The 19,093-nt window shown below is 35.5% G+C and overlaps 1 protein-coding gene across 1 annotated transcript in view; it reads left to right on the top strand.

Annotated features, from left to right (window-relative positions):
* Positions 1-19,093, top strand: part of LOC116159944 — a 53,517-nt gene that overhangs the window by 20,811 nt on the left and 13,613 nt on the right. Inside the window, exon 3 of the mRNA XM_031473056.1 lies at positions 6,062-6,226. Coding sequence (XP_031328916.1) covers positions 6,062-6,226 — 165 coding nt within the window. The remainder of the gene's footprint in view (positions 1-6,061; positions 6,227-19,093) is intronic.

The raw sequence follows: 19,093 nt of genomic DNA, 5'->3' as shown, positions 1-19,093 counted from the left end.
CCCCACAAGAAAAAATTTAACGGTGACATACCTGGCGATCCGACTGCCCATTCGATAGCACCTCTACGTCCAACCCATAAAACAGGGAACCTAAGGTCCAATAACTGTCTGACATTCTATGCAAAATGAGGACGTGCCCCATATTGTTGGAATATCACCTCGTCTTCTATGTAACACTCATCGCGTTCCATAATGTTGGTTGTCAATGGATCAATAAGATCTTCTAACAGTGACATATAGGTACATGTATCGAGTCAGATTACCGGGGAAAAAAAGGTCCAAGGGATAATCTCCATAAATCCCAGCCCAAAAGTTTAATTTTGCAGGATATTGTGTAGTACCTCATGAAAAATCGTTGGATTATGATCTGACCAATGTCGACAATCTGGACTGTACCATATACAAAGAACAGAGTTGCTGTTGTGAACGAAGATTCGCCATTTTTCAAAAAAATCGAAACAATTTCCATCCTTGCCGTTATAGTGTAAACCACTATTGTTTTCTGAATTACTACAAAATTAAGCACACTAACAAACTTGCTTCCTTGCTTATGCACTTATTGCACTTGTATCAGATACAATTTTCTGACACAAGCTACCAATTATTTCAACGCCTACATGATAATAGTACATTATATACCAAGGTAGAGAAGTCCAGTATTATTGCCTGACCACCGAGATTACATCCCGCGGCGCTCGCGCCGAGGGGTATATGTTGCGAAGGCAATAATAGACTTCTCTACATTATTAACCACTTTAGACAACTGTCGAGAAAGGGTACTTTACAAGTGGAAAAAAGGTTAATAATCATGTCATTAGACGCTAGTAGTAAAAAAAATTTTAAAACGACTCTAAACCCATTTAAATCGAGTTTTCTCCAACACTACTAACCGGATTTGAAAAATATAAAGTCCTGAAAACAGAATGAGCATGCGTATCGAGCTATCTAACGCTTACCACCCCTTCCCATTAAAATTTTAGGGGTGTATATCCAAAAGTCTAAGAATGTTCTATTGGGTTTCACCACATCCAGAATTTTAAATGGAATGATGGGGTAAGTCAAACATTATTCTTCCCCGTGTGACTTTGGTTCGAGCGTTTTTGAGCTTTGAAATTTGTTCTTTTATAGATATTTGCTGTTCTTTGTGTAGTAGATGTTGGTTTCCAATAACATGCTTTGTATTCTGAATGATAGAATAGACGTACGTAGATATAATCCAAATCAAAATATTGAAATAATCTTCCATCAAACGCCAAGATTCATGCGATAAAGAAAACTCAATTTATGATGAAAATAAAATACAGAGAAAGCAAACATGAAACTTATACTAAGTTATACAGTACGTGCAGTTACGATTAACTTATACCTCAATGTCAAGAATTGAGATAGGACGGCATATCAGATCTATGGATAAGTTTCCATATATATACTTATTATGGTAACTCCCCATGGTGCATTCGCCTACGGTTCAGGAAGATTTAACCTTAAGCCAATGCGTTTAGAGCCACGATTGCGGAAAGACAACAAAAATTGATTGTCTGTTAAACAATATTAACACGCAGGTAAAGTGATTAGTAAATAATGCGTTCGTCTAGTTACGTTTAATTAATTAGCAATTTAAAAGCAGAAGCTAGTTAAGCGTCTATTAATGTAGTCCTATAAATTCTCACTTAAGTTGTAAAATATTACAATAAAAGTGTTAAGTAAATAACTGGATATACAAAGTAAACATTAAAACCGCATCACGCTATACTAATGATTCTTAACGCGATTACATAAATTAATTCTAAATTAGAAGCAGTTTTTAATTCCACTCTTTTGTGACAAATTTCAAACGCTTATCTTGCTTTTGCAGCGTGAAAACTACCATTGCAACAATATATCTTATTTATAACTTATTTACAATTCTACTGAAGATGTATTACAAACTCGGCATCGGGACTCAAATTGTTTGTAATAATGCGCACTTGCAGAAATCAGCTGGGCATGGTATAGTCGGGGGTTGTTACGTTCAAAAAGGACCTGGCTCGAATCCGAGTTTGAACATGAAACCATTATAAATTGAGTTACAAGAGTAGCCTTTAGCTGAAACTTGACCTACTTAAAAATATAGGCGTACCTATACATATTTGTATGTATATGTTATATGTATACTGCTGGTATTGATGCCGTGTCTAAATCAAACTAATCTGACCCCTGTAACTTTTAGTGCAAGATCCCACATAAGGTCACCCTTCGCTCATTTGTTTACCGAGTGTAATACATTTTTTAGTAATCTTGATATGTAAACAAACACATTGCAAATGGGTTGCCTAAAAAAGTTAAGACTACCCTTAATTAAAGTTAATATAATTAATATTTCTGGGTGTCTACCACATGGTGAGAGCGTGGCGTGAGACGTCTGGGTGTAGTGCAACGTAAAATTCCTCTGCGTCTTATAACAAGTGGTCGCCTTAGGGTTTATATAATTTATATTAGGATTTTTCGTATTATATTATTTAAAGATTTTTTCGTTAAATTTGCAAATTTGCTGGTATAATAAAGTTTATGTACCATATTGTCCCTACCAGTGGCGGAGTAAATATTATTTATTAAAGGTATCTCATTTATGAAACATTTTTGAATCTAGGGGGAGACCAAGGTAGGTTTTTTTTTGTATAAATTGTATACGAAACTACGGCCAGGTTTCAAGAAACAAAAGAAGACAACATCCAGAAACAGCAAACCAGTAATATTCAAGGAGAACAGCAACTAGCAACCACGGTGAGGGAAATCGAATAAAAATGATGAAGCACTTGATATAATTGGAATGAAAAATCAGAGAAGATGAACGAGGTTTTAGAAAAGAGATGCGAGAATTGTGTGATGAATGCAGACAAGACATTAGAGCGGATCGAATTCAATGGCAAACGAAGAAATATATCACTTATACCGGTCCAATGCAAGTGAAATTAAGTTAGTGAAGTGTATATACTTTATTTTTTATGTTTTTCAATAGGTTTTGGGGGCTTTTGGTTAGGTTGGGAGTTTTTTTAATTTTCAGTTAGTTTAAATTTTTTGTTAGTAAGGTCAGTCTCCCGTTGGTTTTTATTGTTTTTCAAAGCTCATTAAGTTTTCCGCGTTTAAAAAAGACAAGGGGGTACTGTAGCAGGTGGTTGCTTTAGGCTTTAAAAAATTTTTCGTTAAAATTTACAAATTTGTTGGTATAAGAAACTTTATACGTGTATACGTGTCATCATCAAAGAAAACAGAATTTATATTTGAGAAATAAGGCGCGTTAAGATAAAAGTATGAGAGGAATAATCTCCTCTATATCTTGGAGTGTATCAAAACCGCGTGGACATGTTGGGTCCGTTTCGCATTTGGATCTGGCGAAGTACTTAGATAAAAATCTGGTGGGAGAGATTAATTCTTAATGAAATCTTCGAAGAGAATCTATGCCGATCGAGAACTACTTTTTTCGATCGCATATTTAATTAAAAGTTTGAACGGAAACCGCAGTGTGTGCAAGAATCATTGTCCCCACAACCGGAGACAGTGCCGTCATTGTTAACAAATTTAACGAACGTGGGTGTCTTCTAAATTCGCTTCGAGTAGCCAGCAGAACTAAATTAATAATTCGTGGCTGCAGACAAAAAAATTTATTGCGTGAAAGAGACGATCGGACGGTTGCTATAATCTTAAAACGTGAATATCGTGAAGCGGTGCCGTATTAATAAGGAAGTGGACCTTTTCTCGTTTCAATGCATATTTGGATTAATATGTTTGGCGTTTAAATTAACTGTTACTACGAAAGCGTTTGGGTCCAGAGTGCTAAAACATTCCGTTGCGCCATACTTGTACTTACATAAAAAACCATTTATTAATTAATGTGGTGCATCCAATTTGATTAGATACACCAAATTTGCGATCAAAACGGCTACCGGTAAAAAGGTTAACAACATTTAATTCAAGCTTTTGTTTGCTGTTAAAACCCTAATGCGCCTAATTACATAGTGACACGCATAATGTTACTTAGACACATGCGGAACGCCGGTAATTGATTATTGTGAACAACTCAAAGTTCAACCGGAAATTTGATCAAATTTTCCACGCATTGATAAAACTAAGTTCCTTTGAATTTTTGTATTGTATAAAAATAAGAATTGGTCGTTTTTGGGGATTTTACATAAGGCATCTTTTGTGTGGGCTTTGAATTTTTAGTTTAGCATCCATTTGTTTTGAATAGGGATTTGTACCAGGTGTTTGATTAATTAAGAATATTAAAAATCCTGATATTTAATTAGGTTCAAAACGTGATATTACGAAGTACCTCAATCTTTTAATTCACAACCAATATAAAGAATGATGGAACGATCTTATTTAATATATTCAAACCAGTCAACTTATGAGTATTTATTCCAGAGTGATAAAACTAGAGTGTAAGGTTTTCGAATTTCAAATTACAAGAAAAGACAAAGAAGCTAAGAATCATTGAACATTTAGGATTGAGGTTGCTGTGGTATTAATAATTTCATTTCAAAAAAATTAGTTGTTATAGTAAAATATTTACCAGTGCCATAGAAATTAAATTTTATTTTAAAAACGCGGGGTATTCAAGTCGTGTCAGTGTGACTAGTCAGTTACAGTGTGCGTCGATTGCGTGAGCAGTCAAGCTGCAGCAAGTATAAGAATTTTACAGTGCTGCCACTACACCCAGGCGCAAATTCCCTGCGACTCCCAGACTTACCTCGCCTTCCGCACTGATTAAAATAATAGTGCAACTTATGAGATGGTATTCATTACATTTCTACGACCACTTTGCTTACTTTAATTTTTTAGTTACGGCCTGATGATGACATCCACATAGACGAAATCGATCACCAAAAATAATAATAAACTTTGATATTTATATCTACATTAATACCCGCTCAAAAAAAGATTAGAACATCGAGCACTTGACCCAAAAAAAATCAGTTAAAGACTGTTTGTGACAGTTCCTTAAGTTGGGCGGAGTCACGGGGTGTGTATAGATAGCTTCGGCTGTGTTTTTCTACATAGGTAGATATAGCGGAGAGTGGCGACGGTTTTTAGAACCAGCAACACTGTAACGTTTCAACTCGTGTCTGCTTGAACGCACTCGCTTCTTATCTTAACTCGCTTTATTTTCTCGAATATTAGTTCTGTTGTGTTTCATTATGAAGCGGTATACGTATAAAATTTCCTATACCGGCAAATTTGTAAATTTAACAAATATATTTAAAGTTAAACCTTAAAATATAATAATACGATCAATCATTGAGAACCCTGTATTATAATTAACCGTTACACAATTCTTATCAATGTTAGATGCAGAACGGAAGGGCGGTGGGAACGCACAACGAAATATCAACTACTACCTACTAAGAGTGTAGGAAGCATTGTATTGTGAATTCTCAATCGTTTTTAATAAACTAACAATATTAGCGCTCAGTTTCGAAGATACCTACGTTTTGATATGTTAATCTGCAGCATTTCTACCTTAACTCATCGACAATTTAATTTGAAGTTTTCTATGTGAAACGGGATAGATTGACTAACTATTATAATCAAATGCATTATAAGACCACGTCAAAACTTCTGGAAGCAGGTGAAAATAATCAACTGTCAGTTCCAGTAATTTATTTGCAAAATATGATTAATCTAACTTTTTTGCCTTATAATTTTAATAGGACGGCCGACATAATTACCCTCGCATTAACTCCTTAGTTCCATCGATACATTCAAAAATCCTTTTCTCCTGAAAAGGTTTGTTATTGCATTACGGCGTTAATTATAATAGACGAGCGATCACTTTGATCAAGGGTCATTAGCGAAACGACTACCGGCACCGACTAATTATATTGGCATCTGTTGTTGCTAGTAATGCATTCAAAGGGGTGTTATTACTTTCATTCTTTAAAAGGTTAATGGCATTTCTAATGCTATACTTACAATCAATAGGTCTATTTTCAAATCATTACATCTTTTGTGCACTTTAAATTGACGGCGTTGAAGTACAAAAAGGCCGTAATCTAAATTATCGCATTTTTTATTGTTGTAGGTGCGGAGTGCAGTGTAGATACATGCGTGGGATTTACGAGTGGTACTGCAGCTTTACCTAAAAGTGTAGATGCCGTCGTTGCGAAGGGGTCCTGTAACTGCCAATGTCATCAGCACATACCGACGTTTCGAGAGGACCTACACATATGTGTTGATGATGTACACGGTAAGTTAGATATTTAAAATAGGCTTGACAGTTTTTAAGGGAAATTTTTCGAAAACGAAAAAACTCTAACCAACCGAAATGCGGCAATTCGTTTTGTAATAAGTGCAGCATTTTATCGAACGGTCAAAATGACATATATCAGCGCGTTGTAAATCGCCGGAACTTTCAGTAAAGTCCCTTCCTGAAATCAAATTTTGACTTTTTTACTCGAAAATTCTAAAAAAAAATAATTAACTGACCAACGGCTAGCTCTGTATGAAATCATTTTTAGGGAACACTCCGAATAAAAAAAAACTTCCCTTTTCTATTTTTACTTGAAACTTAACTTTTTTATTTAGATTTAGGTAGATTATTAAACGGATCCAAAGCAAAACAATTTAATTTAAACAATAAGAAATTGATAATTGAACAATACCGTTCCTTAAACAATATTTCCTGAATTCGGTGGTTTCAGCCGCATACAAAATTGAATCGGTTTCCTCTGTGAAATGGATACTTCTTAAATGACTCTAGCTCAAATGGACAAAGGGTCTAATATTGAAAGCCGTCAGATGCCTCTTCCAAGATGGAAAACGTAATGGAATTTTTTGGGATACTGAATCGCTGGTGGTTTTTTATTGTCTACTATATTGCGAGGAAAATTTTGGTTACCTTATACACTTGTTTCATAGTGTAAACCATCATAATTGTTAAAGTGGGGGCGAATGATAAAACAATAAAATTGAATCGAAAATAAACGTTAACAGGGGGAGATGCGACCAAAATTGATAGCATTGAAAGGAATGTAGGAACCATGGGGAAAATGCGTTTAAAAAAGCATATTGATTATTAAATGAAATGCCAAGGCGATCCTACCTGGTGCGCTTGTGTCTTTACGTACCTACCCATATTTAGCAATATCTTAATATTAACCAGACGTTACTCAATTTAAATCAACATGGAACCGCAGCGATACTTTTAAATTTTAAGATATTTCAATTTCACCTTTTATTTTATTATTAGCCTGAAGATGACATTTCTAGTAGTATGTCAAACATGTAACTTCGTTTAACGCCTTATAACCGATTCAATTGTAATATTTATTATACAAATTTATGGGGACGGTCGAGGAATTTAATCGTTTTAGTAAATCACTTTATGCTGTTAATGTTTCCCTATAATCCAAAAATGCTCAAAGGGAAAGACTTCGTTTTTTCATAGATTATTAGTGCTTGAATTTATCCTTCATTAACAAACATATTGTCACCTTGAACTCTGCCAACTAACTTTTATACGAAATATACAATACGTTTATTCTTTAGCCGGAGCTAATTAATCGTTCTTATAATGCGCATACTTCACTTGGTGACTAACGTTCTATAATATCACGGTCTGGCCCATAATCTCGAAATTAAATTTTTACTCGGAATTCTAGGGTTAATACCTCCACAGCTCAGTAGCGAATCTTCGAGAAAAGAAATTTACTCCGACTCGAAAAAATTTTTTCTTAGATTACCGGGTGAGTCGCACAATTGATACTCCCATAGCTCGAATCAATGCAGTTTCCACGATCTTGAAATGACCGCATTCCGAATTCGAAGTTGCCCTAATTAAGATAACTGAGTACCGACATTTCGCCTCCAGACATCCGGAATCCATTAAGAAAACAATGCTCTATAGACATTAAAAGATACAAAAAGGACAATCTTCCATTCCACCGAATCCTCGCCTATGTATTCTTACAATATTACAGATCTAGTAGTAGCAGTTCCACCTTGAAGCAAAAACAAAAGTAAACGACAGCGGCATAAGCCTTCTCGGAAGCATCACAGAAACCATGTAATGAACACGTAGAGAAATTACGAGGCAATTGTAATGGCGAGAGTTCATGAAGTTCAGACTTGAACTGACTCCAAGCCCTAACCATTTCGTGAGGCGGTTCAACATTCCAAACAACCATAGTTTCTAAAATTGGGAAAGTTGGGGCGAGAAACCTAAAAGGTTCATGGATCCGCGCGATGTACCCTCGCATGTACCTATGTAAAGATCGCACATTTTGAACAAGGCATGTCACGAGAACTTACAATGAAATCGAAAGTATCGGAGGACCATTGCCACTGAAGACCCCAAATTTTAATCGTACTGGACTCAAATGAACGTATTGCACTGAAATACAATCCAGAACGCCCAGGCAGTTGGATACCCATTTGCGAAGTTCCAAACATGCTTGAGCAATTGACTAGAAAGCCGCAGGGGGAAATGCAACAGTGTGATGGTGAGAATCACAGGTTCGACAATTCCATTCCGACGAGCATTTTGCAAGAGCGTGTCGAGGTAACAAACAATTAAGACAATTGTGCTTTGCAACTTCAAAACGCTTTTAGGGTTGCTTGTCTTTGGACAGGACAGCCAAACAAGGCATGGGAGTGGGTATGTAAACTACATGCATGGAGAAAGTCTGAAGCGAAGGTAACCAGTGTGGTGTTTGCAAATGGTTGCAAAGTACCACTAAGCGAAGACGAAGGCGATTTATTAAATGAAAGCCCTAAAAAATTACGTATTAAAAAATAGTGCGCCATAAATCTACGCACCTCGTACTGATTAAGTGCAAATACAAATCCGTAAAACGTTTCAATGGAGCACAGCCACAGACATCAGAAAGAAAGAGAAATGCACTCCAAAGATATATGGTAACAGCCAAAACTATTAAGCCCTTATCCAGGTAGACACAAAGTCAGTAGAGAAGCAATGGCGTACCGAAGAAAAATAATTTGCAAACAAACAACACGAAGGCAGAATTTTCACTGAAAAGGAAAAAGTGCAGCGAATGCGTAAGCATAAAGAAAAGAAGGGAGGGGATTAGAAACGCCATGGAATACAGTGAGTCTATACAAGACAGTGGCGACAATTGAGCGAGTCCGTCATGTTGTGGCTAATTCATACAAACCTTGATTATACGGTGTGTATATTAATTAATGATAGAAGGTATCATGATAATGAATTCAAAGTTATTACCACTGGAATACTTTAATAATTGAAGATATTCAACACAACTGTGACACAAAACTGTGGTTGTGAAGAATTGTAGCTTCTATGGGGAACAAATTGAAGTGCTTAATGCAGGAGTGTAGCCTGAGGCTTAATTTGACTCAATACAAGTGACGGGTTGTCCGGTTAATTCGGATAACGAACGAGATCTGTAGTAATTTGTTATTTTTACACGGAACTCCACAACATATTACAAAAATAATTTAAAAGTTTGCCACAAAATGGCTGCCGTATACCACGTGATTCACCAACCAATCAAAAATGAGACACCTATTGTCGCCATATTAACCGTACCATGGAATAAAATTACTAGATGTTTGAAAATACCGCAATCCATTGTACCCATGTGTTAGAAAGAGATAACAATAAAGCGCCCCAAAATGGGTGACTGACAAATTATCTACCTCAATTCGATAGAACACAACAATTTTCAAATTGAAAACTTTGTAGAAAATGAAGTGAATGTTGTGCCCTAGTTTCTAGTTTCATTCAGAGACGAAATGCCCTGGTGATCGGTTACCAGATGTATCAGTAACAACAAAAATTCTGATTTATTTCGTATACCACGCGCTGGAAGCAGTATTACAAAAAAATTCTTTTATTTCAAATCCGAATTTAAATCTTTGCATTTCATCTGCTGACTCACTTAAAATCTTTCGTCAATTGAAACTTCCCGCCCCAAAATGGAGGACAATTTTCAGTACCTTCCAAACATCTAGCCATTTACCATGCAAGACATCTCCATGACACCCGTCGGCAAAACAAAGAACTATTGTAATAAGAAATCTATTACAAGAATAACTTACAAAGGAAATCCCTAGCTGGCGTACAAAATATCAAATATACACGAGAGTAAGAATCAAAAAGTCGAAAATATTCGCTATTGTCACTTTTGTTTCGTAGCTGTTAATTTCTTACAACTTACCTATAGGATACAATTCAGGAAGGTGTATTTGGGCCATTCTTTTGAGAACCTTCTAGCATTGTTAAGTTAATTATTGACAGAAGGGCAATTTTCATTTGCAAGGTGCATACGACACATTTAAAAAGCGTTCTTCACAATCATATGCCTTTTATGGCGACAAACCATTTATTTGGAAGAGAACTACGCTTTCAAATCTTGTTGTGCAATATACCTACTGTTTTCCGTTTCGAATCCTGATGTTTATGATTTATTACCTACCATCAATGGTGTGAATAACTAATAATCTGAATAAATATATAGGCACACCGCCTACCAGTGTGTAATTCCATGTCAATGTAGATTAAACTTTTTAATGACAACAAATGCAGCCCTCATGAAGAAATGGCGTGTCCAAATAAAGTAGTCAACAATAAAGCGGTACCGCTGTATATAGGTACAAATACGTTCGTGCATTAGGTGCTTTGAATCATTCTTGAATTTATTTTTCAAGGGAAGTATATTGTATTCTAAACACTCCAGTTTTTCAACTCTTTTTCAACAAGTAAATAGTTTGTCATAATTTTTTCCGGCACAGTTGACAAGAATAGTTTGAATTCAATACAAACACCTTACACGGCTTCCTTTACCTGACAGTTAGTCTTAGCATAGTCTAATAAATCTGGACTGCTCATTACACTGCAATGTTACGATAGGTATTCACTGTGCACATAATCTTCAAACTTTACCTCTAATTGTCACCTTGAATTATTTTGGATAAAGAGTAAAAAAGTATAAACAAGTAGGTACTTTGATTGATTAAGAAATTCTCTAAAAGCGATACCTAAAAAACGACTTTGTACCTACTTTTACACAAAATTTTACCCTAGACAAGTTATATGAGATGGCGACAACGGCGAAAGCTGGTTATTAGTTGTCCATATTTTCGATAGCTTCAATAGATAAATTAAATGAAATAACAAAATAACAATAATTTTATAATTTTACGTGTTTAAGTTCTTCACTCAAATTCTGTTCCCATGTACCTAGTATTCTAAAACTACAAAGCATAATTGTCTTGCTACCAATTATGTACTTTTACTTTAAACCAATCCATTTACCTTAATTAAAATCCACTTAAGGTATCCGCTACACCAAAGTTACTTTTAACGTTCTCACGATTTGATTGGATTAGTTTTAATTCAATATATGGTTTATTTTTAGTTTGATCAATGGTAAAGGTGTTTTGTACCACCCTGGACCCCAACTTGGTGCTCTTTTCAACACTCAAAATTCATTCATTCATTAATAAATGTTGAGTCCGTCCGACGTGCAAGGATGAGGATTTCCGTTTCAGTACTGGTCAATCGCAGAATGATCCCGCGCTTTTGCTTGATTTTGTGATTCTTTCGCTTATTTTATTACTAAAAGTTCATATAAACATAGGTCTGCAAACGCTTCATTACCGATGTACAGAGTGATAAGTTTTGTCTATATATCTCCTGCAGTTTTTGAGATATTTCGCTCAAATTTAAAATATAAGTTACACTAATGGGCCTATATCATCAGTCATGTCAATGGTAGTGAGACTCTACAAGGTGTTGTTATTTCAAAGGCCTTTTTCCATTTTCTAACCCTGAACTTTTTTTGGATGTGCTACTAGTAGATTATGAAACAAGAATTTAATTCTCTGATTTCTTTATAATCTTGTTGATCCTTTAAAATTTTTTAGTATTTGCGACCATGAAACATTTTTAAAATGCTCCAGTACGTCCTGTTTTGACAGTTGGCATTGAAAATTGTATCTTCTGTTTGCATATGTTTATAAATTAAAGGTTTAAATTCTAAAGTGTACGGTAGAGCTATAATACCCTGTACATCGGCAACGAAGTTAGTGCTCCTATGTCTATATGAACCATTGTATCAATAATCTTTGCCGCTACGCTTAAGCTAAGCTCCACTTAAATTTGTCAGTGCAAACGGCCATTAGTCATAAAATAAGTCAAAGAATTAGCCCCTTCCGTATTTACAGCATATTCAGGAACACCCTGCATACCTACACCATTACTTATAATATTTTTCCTGATGTATACTTGTAATAATAGAATATACCTATATGTTTAAAAAAACGCCACAACCTGTATAGCTCTACATTTTTTGTCCAAATTGAATGAAATTTGGTAACTATGTAGGGCATAAAGGGCGTATCTAATTGTTTTTCTGTGACTTCCGGAAACGATAACAAGTTTTGAATTTCATATGGGACGTCCTTTATACCTACTTTACATATCAGTATAGAATACTACATTTTTAATATACAGTGCTATTTTTAAGAAGTAGACATAGGGATTTACTTGTACCTATTGTTCTTCTCTATGTGTTCTATGCATCCAAAAGAATTTCTTAAAACAAATAATTATTATATATTATACCTACCCATTGACAATATTAACTGTTTCTTCAGTCGAATACATCGCACACGCTATTTTGGATGCACGCCCTTTAGAAAAGATTTTGTCATTAATTAAAAGTAGACATAGGGAAAAACAATACACGTAAATCCCTATGTCTACTTCATAATAAATAGCACTGTATATTGGGGCATCATATGTTAGCTTTGCACAAACAGATCTTCGTGCTCCAAATATGCCTGTACAGGAAATTTCCAATCGATAAACTTCTATCGACCCTTCAATTTGTCAATTTGAAAAATGTGATTTGGGAAAATTAGAAACATTTTGAAAGTAAAATCTGAATCAATATATTAATTTTCAGTATCCATAAAAGCAACAAATAAGTGATATTTTCGTTTGTTTTTGTTTTCTATCACAACAAATTAAGTTCGATTAAATAAATTAAATAAAGATTTTTCTAATTTTCTCGAAAACGAATCGATTTTAAAAAATCAAACGTGAAAGTAAAGGAATTCGAAAGACCCTTCAAACAAGCTTTCTATACCACTTGTCATTTAAAATGAGGGTGAAAGGGGGTGAAGTAGTTTTTGGTTAAAAAGTTGCCCTTCTTGATTTTTTCCTTTAATCAGTAGTTTTCAATCCGTCCGTGGTAGGAAGTTTTCAAATGAACACACTGTATAAAGACAGTGTGGCTATACGGTGGTGTTGTTTCCCATTGATACTTGGGAGATTCGCAATGTGCCTGGAAACAAAGATTATGAGGTGACCTTGCTCGAAACCACCGTGGGGCTAATATTGTAGCAATAGTAAAATCTATCAGAATGATCAATTTAAAAAAAATAGCAGACATGGAGCATATGGCCACACTCACACTGTCTATACACTATATCACTGTGGTCATTATTACAGTGAATGTGTAAACACAGAGTGGCCATATCCTCCATGTTTTCCTAATTTATCATTATATGACTCTAGACAGTGTCGTAATGCAGAAGTGTCTGTATAGAGTCACTGTGATGATGATTAGATGGCCCAACCCCTCCGACTCGTAGCAAACCTTATGACAACGGTCAGAGCATTAACAGACTGTTACTTAAATAACCAATCAGCTTTAATTCGTAGGATTCGTATGAAATGCACTTGCGCAACAATCAGTTTTAGACAATCGCTCATACGCAAATAGAGTGGGATAAAAGTGAATTAGGAGCTAAGAGCGATATAGGTAGGTAGATATCAAACAACTAGGTACATCAAATAAACCAGGTAATTAACAGCAAAAGTTAAGTGCGGACATAGCCTAGTGACCACGATTTAGTTGTGATGAATAGCAAGCTTAAAAGCTTAAAAATTTGGTTAAGCCTAAGGGTGCGTTTATGTTGAAGCCGCGATAAGTGATAAGAGCGTCGATACTAGCGAAGCATAGAAAAGTGTAAATGTACTTAGCATAGATCTGTTTATATTGGAGCAGCGCGTTAATCATTCTTGAGTCGCCAACCAACGATAATAGCGTCGATAATCTCTGCACGCATTTTCTTCGCTCTTGTCGAGTATGGATGTAGAACTTTTAATCAGTGAAATTTTTGTCAGGCCTCCATTATCGGACCAAAAAACAAAAACCACCAAAAAAGGTTCATTCTGGACAAATAGTGAAAGGAGTTGGCACTAAATTGAAAAAAATTAATAGAAGGTTTTCGCCTATTAGTTAATAACTTTAGTGCATTTTCAGTGAATTGATCAGTAATTCCCAAAAAGTAGCACAAGCAGCCAAGAGGAGGAGGAGACAAAAAGAAAGGCAGGGAGAGGACAACAATAAGAAAAGGAGAAACAGGCAGGAAGGAAACGAGACCAAAGGAGGGAGGCATCGGAAGCTAATGGAACGCCCGAGTGAGGGGCCATCACCAGGAAGCCGAGTTCCCTCTAATACAGATATTCCATTGGCGAGACTGTGGTCGTACCCTTTCGGGTCGGACAAGAAAGAAGGCAGGGTAGATTTAGAAAAAAAGTTAAAAGAATTACTGGATAGGTTAAGGCCGAAAACTGATACTTAGGTAATATAATTCAATGGTAATATGTAGCAGAGAGACGAATCAAGTAGAGAAGGTTTGGTTAGAGCTTAAATCAGGACTGAAAAAGGTAGCTGGAGATGTGTTAAGATTAGGAAGGAGAGTCAGAAGGACCACATAGGAAATTTTAGAACTAATGGGCGAAAGGAGAAAATACAAAAAGCATCAAGTCAGCATGGTAGGGATAAATATAGAGAATTAAAAAACAAGGTAGATAGACAGAGAATGTAGGTTAGCAAAAGAACAGTGGCTCCAAGGGAAATGCGAAGCAATAGAGGCCGAGGACAATAGAGGTAGCGCGGACGTAGGATCTAGGAAAATTTTCTAGTAAGGCAAGGTCGAAGACCGGCGTTCTGCAAGGTGCAGACTGAGAAAAAGTTATAAAACCTAGGGTCAGGGCAGATAGATGGAAAGAATACATGGAACAACTATACAGTGTGTCCCAAATCGGGTGGGATTGCATGGGTAACTTTGTTATTATTACAGATAGAGAATTGGTTAAATGGGCAATGTTTTGCAGTTTTGGATGCTTATTTAAAATTTCCTTATGGAAATTCAAAATGTCGCATAGGTTCGACGTAAATTCAAAAAAACTAAAATTGGTCATTTCCTTGAATGTCTTATATCATCGAAAGTATAAGAGATATAAAAAAAAGTTTTATACAAAAGTGACTGTCTTTGATACTCTTACTTCAGAATTGATGTCAAAAAAAAATTCAAGATGGCCACTTTTGAGGAACATTTACCAACTTCCTAAAGTTAAATGGGCGCCATATTGTATTTTTAGATTACTTGATAGATTTTTAAATTCTCTTTTCAACAAGCTATTATAACATAAGATTGAAAATAAGATACCAGTTATATTAACGGTTTTTATATTTTAATCAAGTAGGCTGTGATGAATTAAAAAAAACAAAACAAAATCTATTCGAGGCAACAAAACAATGAAAATGATTACACCAAATGTTTAAAATACTGGACAGTTTAGTTTAGGCAACGTGTTGCCATTGATTATTATTATTATTATTGTAGTGGTAGCTACTTCCACTTTACTTTTATTTTTTAATTAAGTACTTACTTTTATAATTTAATGTACTGTACATAATTCGTGAATTGTGACCTGAGCAGCCAGTTTGTTGGTAGGTAGCATAGCTAACCCTTCCTTCGAAACATACGTTGTCGAGAAAAATCCTTTAAGGAAGTTTATTGGAGAATTTGTAAATAATGGTGAGCAGTTAAAGATCCATCGAAGATTACCGGTCCAATTACATGACTTCCCATTATGCCATAAAATACATTAATTTAAAAAAATATTACTTGATTTCGGCGTGAAACTACAACATGTAGGTTTTCCTGTGACGAGTAGTGTTCATAACGTCAATTTGAACACTTCGCAGTTAGAAAAATAAGATTCATCTGTCCATATACTCGGACTGGTAAAACTATTAGTTTCGATATTCTTGCGGATAAACCACCTACAAAATGTTACCTGGGACAATGCATCAATGGTAATACATTGTGTAAAATTAAGCGAAGTGTCTTGAAATGTCTTTAACTGGATAATGGCATGACTTTTTTCGAGGGGATAGTTTGTAGTTATACCACCATTTGTAGGTATGTAAGTTATGGATAATAAGTCAATAAGTGATGTTATAAAAATCAAATTTTTCTAGACCGCTTATATAAAATTTTGGAGGGAGTTGTAATGCCCAAACCCCCCCTCTCATGACTGCGTCCCTGATTTTTTTAAACATCTGATGTAATTATTTTCATTGTTTTGCTTACGTATCAAAGACAGTAACTTTTATATAAAACTTTTTTTATATCTCTTATACTTTCGATGATATAAGACATTCAAGGAAATGATCAATTTTAGTTTTTTTGAATTTACGTCGAACCTATGCGACATTTAGAATTTCCAAAAGGAAATTTGAAATAAGCATCTAAAACTGCAAAACATTGCCCATTTAACCAATTCTCTATCTTTAATGATAACAAAGTTACCCATGCAATCCCACACCCGATTTGGGACACACTGTATAGAGCGGAAGAACCGTTGGCAGAATTAGAGCAACCAAACATCACAGAGGAGTTTAGCATACTTAGTTCATAGTTCGAGAAATCTGTAAAAGACCTTCCAGTATGGAAACCAAGAGGAGCAGAGGCAGTATACGCGTAAATAGTTAAACATGCGGGACAAAAGTGCAGGGATAATCTCTTTAAAGTAATTAATAGTATATACGAGACATGGTAGATGGCGGCCGACTTTCCAAATAAGGCCGGTCCTAGATTGGAAGCGAAATTCCGCTTCCAATATAGGACCGGCCTTAGCTTACTGGCGCACGCTTCGACAATACTAGCTAAAATAATGTATAGGAGAATAGAGGAGAAGATCGAAGGAAGGCTAGCGGATGACCAGTTCGTGTTTAGAGAAAATAGTGGCACGCGCGAAAGCTGCAGACAGTCTTAAAGGAGAGGTTAAGAGTAGGAAAACAAGTTACATGGCTTTCGTAGAAATCGTAGGTTTAGAAAAGGCATTTGATAGGGTTAATTCGAACACTAACACATTATTTAGTATAATGAAGGAGGCAGGTAGGAGAGTAATTTACAACCTATACAAGGAACACAGAGCGGTGATTAACGTAGAGGGTGAGGAGGCGGATGAAAAGGTGCCAATGGGGATTAAACAGGGTTGCGCTTTTCCGCCGGCAAAGTTTAACATTTACATATTATAGAAATACTGTAAAGCAGGATTTTAACTTACGGGTCAAAGTGCAGGGCGAAACAATACAAACAATTTGTTGCTGCTTCAACCCTATCTAATTATCCCGACTGATGCGTTGACCTATTCCCCTATTCCCTATGCAAACTATGTCCCAGATCGTAGTGTACAAAATATACTTGACATTCCGGATCAAAGCTTTTGGTGCGATCGTGTTTGGTTCTTTTAAAATCACACCTCAACTGTTTCAAAATGTTATAACCTACCAAAAATTGGCGAATTAAAGTTGTTAAAAGGAATAACGTGAAGTTCTCACGCAACCACCAGTGTCGCCAATAAGGCTTGGCTTATGTATAAAGATATTGCATTCAAAAGATTAGATCTTTTAACACTTGCATGGCAAATCTGAAAAAAATACTTTCACAACTTTTATTCACATATTCCAATCTATAAACTTATTCTATTATATGGCCAACAGTTATTTATTAATCTTAGCCCCAACTACGATTTATGATTTATGTAGGTGTTGCATTTCGCAGGAAAATTATCCCATCAGACCAACAAACTGTACACGATGATTGTCTTAAAATGTTGCAAATGGATAAAAGGATAATAAGGTCCTTCGAGTAACAATAATTCTTGACAAAAACGTGCATGTACGTGGATAATAATAAAAGTTGCATTTAGGACGCAAGTCGTGTGTTGTGTATGTACCGATAGGATTGTACGAAGTAAACGTTTTGTAGTTAACTGTAAGCCGTGAAGCAATAACACATAAACTACATGTGACGATATGTTTTCCGCTACAATAAAGCACAGAGGAGTTGACCCCTGGTGGGATCTTCTGCAGTTTTGTGGTAACCCCTGCTTGTAGGTCACGTTGCAGGTTTTTCCTGACCTATTTTTGAAGTTCGTACCGTTTCACTTGACAAAATTAAATATTTGTGTAAATTTTGGCCGCCAAGTGTGAGATAATGTAATTCTGCATCTACCTACTTAATTTACCGCATTGCAAATGAAGTTAAAATCTAATGAACCAAATTTGTATTCAAGCACGTTTTGGTGCACCAAAACGAAAAGGAAGGTCTACAATCAATAATAACTTGTATCGTTGTTGCTCAAAAAGGTGCAATGACTCGTTTCTTATAGCACACATGAACTATTACCTCTGTTATTAAAAAGTAACAGTAAGACTTCTCTATAACTTGATCGGTTTCTAGTCGTAATATTTATTACGCCAATACTCAATACCTATTCGGTTAATTTCCGTATTGACCACCTTTAGTTTATTACGCATACATTTTATTGCAGCTTTATAGACTACAAAAAAGTTAAATATTAATAAAGCAATAAATTTTCTTTGTAGAATTAAAATTTTATCGCGCTTGCTTCAAAATTTCACATCTCTTTCAACATTTTTTTTAATGAAATGAAAACGTGCAATCTAATCTAATGAAAAATCGCTATTACATCAGGTGCATCAGACCACCCATGCCTACCTTTTTTCTCGAACTCTTTATCATCTATGCAAGAGAAGAAAAAATCAATAAACCAACTGAGCTTGTTAGAGTTTCCTTAAGATGTCTTAGATGAATTTGCCTTACTCGATTTATATGGCGTCAACTTTCCTGATGTCAAGGTGCGGCTTTGTTGATAATTGCGGAAATTCTGAAGCGTTAAAAGTTTCTCTACTTATGCGCAGTTTGAAACACGTAATGCACGCGTAGAAGTTTGTGAAAG

The sequence above is a fragment of the Photinus pyralis genome, unplaced genomic scaffold (assembly GCF_008802855.1).
Source record: "Photinus pyralis isolate 1611_PpyrPB1 unplaced genomic scaffold, Ppyr1.3 Ppyr1.4_LG1, whole genome shotgun sequence".
NCBI lineage: Eukaryota > Metazoa > Arthropoda > Insecta > Coleoptera > Lampyridae > Photinus > Photinus pyralis.
This window is presented reverse-complemented; position numbering and strand designations above follow the sequence as displayed.